The sequence below is a fragment of the Crocuta crocuta genome, unplaced genomic scaffold, assembly GCF_008692635.1.
Source record: "Crocuta crocuta isolate KB4526 unplaced genomic scaffold, BGI_CrCroc_1.0 scaffold322, whole genome shotgun sequence".
In the NCBI taxonomy this organism is placed as follows: Eukaryota; Metazoa; Chordata; class Mammalia; order Carnivora; family Hyaenidae; genus Crocuta; species Crocuta crocuta.
In genome coordinates this window covers 3,265,175-3,270,487 of record NW_027532592.1, presented here as the reverse complement: position 1 = coordinate 3,270,487, position 5,313 = coordinate 3,265,175, and the positions used below count along the sequence as shown (strand labels likewise).

Below are 5,313 nucleotides of genomic sequence, written 5' to 3'. Positions count from 1 at the left end.
TGTGAAGCTAGCGGTCTGTGCGGTGGACGTTCTCCCGGAGGCGAGGGCTGGAGGCTGGATGGGGGGCCACCGGGCAGAGGTGGACTCCCAGAGGGCACACCTACTGGACACCAGCAGCTGGCCAGGGGGAGGCCATGGAGGCCTCCAAGGGGCTCTGGACACAGGGCAGGGGGGGAGAGCCTGAGGGGCAGGAGGGGCCCAGGGAACGTGGGGCTTCATTTGGTCTGTGACGCCAACAGTGAGAACCAAATGGCTCTCCCTCCCCCTAGTGTGGAGCCCCGCAGCCCCAGGCTGAGAAATAAAAGGGGTGTCCCATGCTGAGTGTGGGGGGTTCTCCCTCCTACAGTGACACAAGCTTGGCGGGAAACTCATGGCCAATGTCAGGTGGGTCCAGGGGCTCTGGAAGCTGCCTGGAGACCCGGTCCTGCCCAGGCCCTCGCAGCGAGCCCACCTGGGGATGGTCTACGGATGGCCTGTCCTCAGGGCCCAGGGGTGGGCACCCACCTCCAGGCACCTAGTGGTGACAGCCCAAAGCCCCTGGGCTCAGTTGACCTCGCCTGCTGTTTTCTGCCCAGGTGGGACCATTGTGGAGGGGGTGGGGGTGCGGGCCGGCACCAGCCAGGGCGACGGCGTGGCCTGCCTCCTGCGCGGTCGGCAAGCTGCGTCACCTATGGTCGCCATAGCGGGTGACCCTGGGCGGAGCCTGCCTGTGTGGCAGGGGTGATGCCGCAGCCTTGCGGTGAGGTCTGAGGGGGAAACGAGGCCTGAAAGCCACCCTCCCAGGTGCACCGGGCACTGAGTGGCCTTCTGGTTCCGCTTTCGCAGAAAGTTCTCCCTGGACGACCTGCTGACCAACGTCATGCTCTACTGGACAACAGGCACCATCGCCTCCTCCCAGCGCTTCTACAAGGAGAACGCAGGGCAGCTCTTCAAGTCTGATCGGTGAGCCGGGCACAGGCGCGCGGGGACCCCAGCCGAGGGGCCACCAGGGCCGGGAGCCGCGACACAAGCACCCCAGGGCGGACGCTTGATGGCGGACGAGTGCGCCCCGCCTGAGAACGAAGTTTATGTGGGTGCACAGGGTGCCCAGCATGAGAATGAAGGTTAAGGTCAGGGCGAGGGCGGGGGGTGCTGGGAGAAATCGTGCGCCCTTAGAACTAGCTCACGCAGGGAGGCCCGGGCAGCCAGCTGTGGCAGGCCTGGCTCTGGAACCCCCCAGGAGCCCCTTGGAATCTCACAGAGACCCACAGGTGGCCGCAGAGGGAAAGGGGAACCCCGTGGGCAGTTCGAGACCGCCTCATCCCACCCAGCCCTGTTCCCCAGCCTGGCCAGCCCTTCTAGAAGGAAGGCCCTTGGTGGGTTGGAATTGGGGTGGTTAAAACTCTGGCTCTGACCTCTGGTCCCACCACCCCCCCACCACGGTCCCTGAGCTCCCCGCTGGGGGAGTGGGGGGGAAGAAGGTGACCAGGATGCAACCTCACTCCTCGGTGGGATCTGTCCCTTCCAGAATCAAGGTGTCCGTGCCCACCGGCTTCGCCGCCTTCCCGTGCGAACTGCTGCACGCGCCGGAGAAGTGGGTGAAGAGTAAGTACCGGAAGCTTGTGTCCTACTCCTACATGCCCCGCGGGGGCCATTTCGCCGCCTTTGAGGAGCCAGAGCTGCTGGCCCAGGACATCCGCAAGTTCGTGGGGCTGCTCGAGCTGCAGTGATGCCAGGGGGGGGCGACGGCTGTGCCTCTGAACAAAGCGACAGGCCCCCTCCCCATCAGCCCCTTGACCTGGAAGCCCCCGGCCCCCCGGTGCGGCCCTCAGATGTATCCCCCCCTCCCCTGCGCGCGGTGGGGTCCCATGCTCTGTGCACGTGGATGCTGATAAATGATGTTAGTTCTCAGAGCACCTGGAACCAGGTGACGTGTGCTTGTCCCGGCCCCACGTGGGGTCCCCTCCCAGGAGAGCTGGCAGGTGTGCAGTCTGGGGTGGGGAGGGAGCCCCCACTCGACCCTTGCTGGGTGTCCTGGGCACCTAGAGGAAGCACTGCNGGGCCATACCACACCCCTGCAGGATGGACCATCGCCAGCCTCGCCCCTGCAGGACGGAGCCCTACCCCCCCAGCCCCACCCCTGCAGGATGAAGCCCACACCCTCCAGCACTGCCCCTGCAGTTTTCCTGGCCCTGCCCCTGCAGGATGGAGCCCAGTCCCACCCCTTCAGGACAGAGCCCACCCCTCCAGCCCCGTCCCTGCAGGATGGAACTCCATCNCTCCCCTGCAGGATGGAGCTCCACCCCCAGTCCCATCCCTGCAAGATAGAGCCGTCCCCCCACCACAAACACACACACACACACACCACACCACACCACAGCACACCACACACACGGCCCCCTGGTGCCTCCTAGAGGCAGTGGGAGGCTGCTATTCTGGCAGGTGCCCAGAGCCGTGTCCCTGTCGCACGGGAAGAAAAAAGGGCAAGGGGCCACCTGTCCTTCTAGGCAAGATCACAGCTTAAGGGTGGTGCATGGTCAAGCTAAGGGCAGACACCCCCTCCTCCTCTCCACTGCCCTGCGCCGTTTCCCCCTGGCTCCAGGACGCCCTAGGCACTGCTCCCCCACCCCAGCCTCAGTAGATGTAGTCCGGCTGAATGAGCACTTTATTCGTGGTCCTCCTGCCCTTGCCTGCTGCAGGGTGACCCTGACCCAACCTGTGTCACCAGCAACGTGATACAGAAACAAGGAACCACAGCGTGACTGTGGAGGGTGCGTGCAGCCCGGCCCTGACCCGGTCCCTTCCCGCTCCTGCAGCGGAGCCCTCGGACGGCTGGGAGATGGCTGCATGCAGCAAAGGCAGGGGGAGGAGGGGGGTGCCCTGAATGAACCCCAACCAGCACGGCGACCCGGTCTCCGGAGCTGCCACAGGCTCTTTGGTTATCAGTTAGCGGAGCGTGTGCCTGGAAGCGTGGGCAGTGCCTGCCCGGAGGGGAGACGTCCTCCACTGTGTCCTCCCTGGTACCTGGGGCAGCGGAACCAGGCTGCGGGGCACCGTTCCCACACGTGGTCCGGCTGAGTCACCAGGGAGGTGTTCAGCTGCAGGGGGGACCTGGAGACACAGAGTTCCCAGCACGCATTGCTCCGCCCGCTCCCCTCCCACTGCTGTGACCAGAAAGGCCACACTCCTGCGTGGTGGCGGCCCTGCCCTGTCCTCCCCGGCCAAGGGCAGGGGCACCTTTCTGGGTCCATCTCTCCAGAGCAAGTGTGCTTCAAACGGGAGCAAAGTAGTCCTGGGCTTGGCTGGGGCCGGAGTCAAGCCGCTTTTCCACCTGGGTCTGCTCCTGTCCCTCCTCGGAGCCTGGCCCGGCCGCCCTCAGGCCTCCTGGTAGGCAGCTGGGCTGCTGTCACTGTCTGCAAGGCCCTGGGTCGGACACTGCCCCAGGACGGTCCCACTGATGTCACAGACGGCGCCATAAGTCTGCTGATGCTGTGGGGACAGGACTGTTCTCTCCGAGGACATGCCGCTCAGAATCCGGGGTATGTAGGGCTGCTGGCATATNCCTCCTACCCCCCCCCCCCCCCCCCCCAGAGCCAGGCTGAGAAAGGCACTTCTGCCATCCACCCGCCTGCCTCCTCCTTTTCTGGCTAGTGACCCTGAGAACCTTCTCCCTGGGGCTGGTCCAAGGACACAAGCCCATCAGAGTGTCTGACCGGGCAGGCAGCACCGGCTGGAGAGAAGGCTGCCGAGGACAGGGGTCTCTGTCCCCGCCCTGGCTCTGGCTGAGACCGGAGCAGGACCTTGGAGGCTTCACACAGCAGGCACTGCTGAACCCCTCGATCCTGCCCAAGCTTCCTCAGCCACAGGGCCTTGGCACACCCGGTCGCAGCAGGCAGTAGCCATGCCGAGAAGGGAGGTGGGCAATAAGCGACCAGAGGGGAAGCGGCCCGTGGGACTCGGGATGCTCTCTCGCATGGCCCTAATTTAGAAACGTGGCCGCCACGTGGTCAAGGCCCTTCTGTCAGGACATGAGAGGCTCGGCCCGTGGCTCGGGGAAGACACCGACACTCACCGTGAACGGCGGTGGCCTGTGGGCCTCGGCCTCGCTCCCTCTGTCCCCGGCCGACTCCTCTGTCTACAGACAACAGCGGAAACTCGCAATGAGAAGCAAAGCCACTGCCCCGGACGCACCCCCTCCAAACACAAAGACTAGTAACACCCGGATAATAGGACCAGCTGGCGCCAGGCTCCCAGCAGAGCAGGGGATGGGGCCGGCGGCGCAGGGAAGGGGCGGGGAGGAAGCCGCATGGCGTGCCCAAGCGCCAGGCCTTCCCNACCCTCCCCCCCCCTCCCCCGTGTGCCGGGCCCAGGGGCCCCTACCTTGTAGTTGAGAGGGCTGAGGTGCTTGAAGCATCCAAAGCAGGTGTAGGCCAGACACACCAGGATGGTGAGCAGCACGACCAGGAAGGTGAACAGGGTGAGGGGGGCCTTCAGACCTGGGGACACAGGGACGCCAGCCTTGGTGGGGGACGAGGGGCCACGTCTGGCACAGGAACCGTGCGTGGCCTCCCCCTCCAGCAGAAAGGAAAGAGAAGAGCCCCCCTCCCCCCCCAACTGGGATGGTATCTTCGTAGGCGGAAGCAGGGGGACCCACTGGCGCGGCCCCTGGTCGGATTTCAGGCACTGGGACACCAAGCCCATGGCACGGGCCAACTCGCTTTCAGCTCCCTCAGGGCTCCAGCGTCCTGGGCCAGGCGGGACGGAGGCCCCCCCACGCCCCTGGCGCCGTCGCGTCCCCTCTGCCTTTTTCTTTTGGCGCAGAGTGTCTGTTTTTCGTCCTGCAAGCGCCTACCTCCTCCCCCCTCCCCCAGGCGCAATCTGGACCCGCCCTGCTCCTCGGCCCCTGCGGAGCTCACGGAGGGCCTGCCTCCTCTCTCAGGCTCCTGGAGCCACGTGGCCTCCACCAGGGTCACACAGGCTCAGAAACCGGGTTGTCCTGCTGTCCCCACCCAGCCCCCACCCTGGGTACCGCCTTCTGACTGGACACCAAGTCGGATGCTGTTTGAATGGCTGGCGTGGGTGCGGAAGTAGGAGGCCGAGGGCCCGGTCCGCCCCGCCCTGGCCCGAGGGCCCCTCCTCACCCAGGCGCAGGAAGGAGAAGAAATAGAGCCAGAAGAGGCACAGGATGGGGGCGGCCAAGGCCTGGTTGACGGCCGCTAAGTGGGTCCTCTTGTCCAGCTTGGCTGGGAGGTAGGCAAAGTAGAGGTTGTGCCGATCCACCAGGTGCTTGAGCAGGATGTAGATGAGGCCTGCAGAGATGGGGTGTGAGTGGCA

At 65.5% G+C, this 5,313-nt stretch overlaps 2 protein-coding genes across 3 annotated transcripts in view; one reads left to right on the top strand and one right to left on the bottom strand.

The window, feature by feature from the left end:
- The window catches only part of EPHX1 (epoxide hydrolase 1), a 23,089-nt gene extending 21,197 nt beyond the window's left edge, over positions 1-1,892 (top strand). For both annotated transcript variants that reach the window (XM_077779927.1, XM_077779926.1), the window contains exons 8-9: positions 826-942; positions 1,508-1,892. In XM_077779927.1, the coding sequence (XP_077636053.1) occupies positions 826-942; positions 1,508-1,709 (319 nt within the window). In that variant the 3' untranslated portion in view covers positions 1,710-1,892. The remainder of the gene's footprint in view (positions 1-825; positions 943-1,507) is intronic.
- Positions 1,893-2,626: 734 nt separating this feature from the next.
- Positions 2,627-5,313, bottom strand: part of TMEM63A (transmembrane protein 63A) — a 25,164-nt gene continuing 22,477 nt past the window's right edge. Inside the window, exons 20-23 of the mRNA XM_077779848.1 lie at positions 5,121-5,288; positions 4,360-4,475; positions 4,052-4,114; positions 2,627-3,528 (exon numbers count right to left, since the gene is read on the bottom strand). Coding sequence (XP_077635974.1) covers positions 3,355-3,528; positions 4,052-4,114; positions 4,360-4,475; positions 5,121-5,288 — 521 coding nt within the window. The 3' untranslated portion in view covers positions 2,627-3,354. The remainder of the gene's footprint in view (positions 3,529-4,051; positions 4,115-4,359; positions 4,476-5,120; positions 5,289-5,313) is intronic.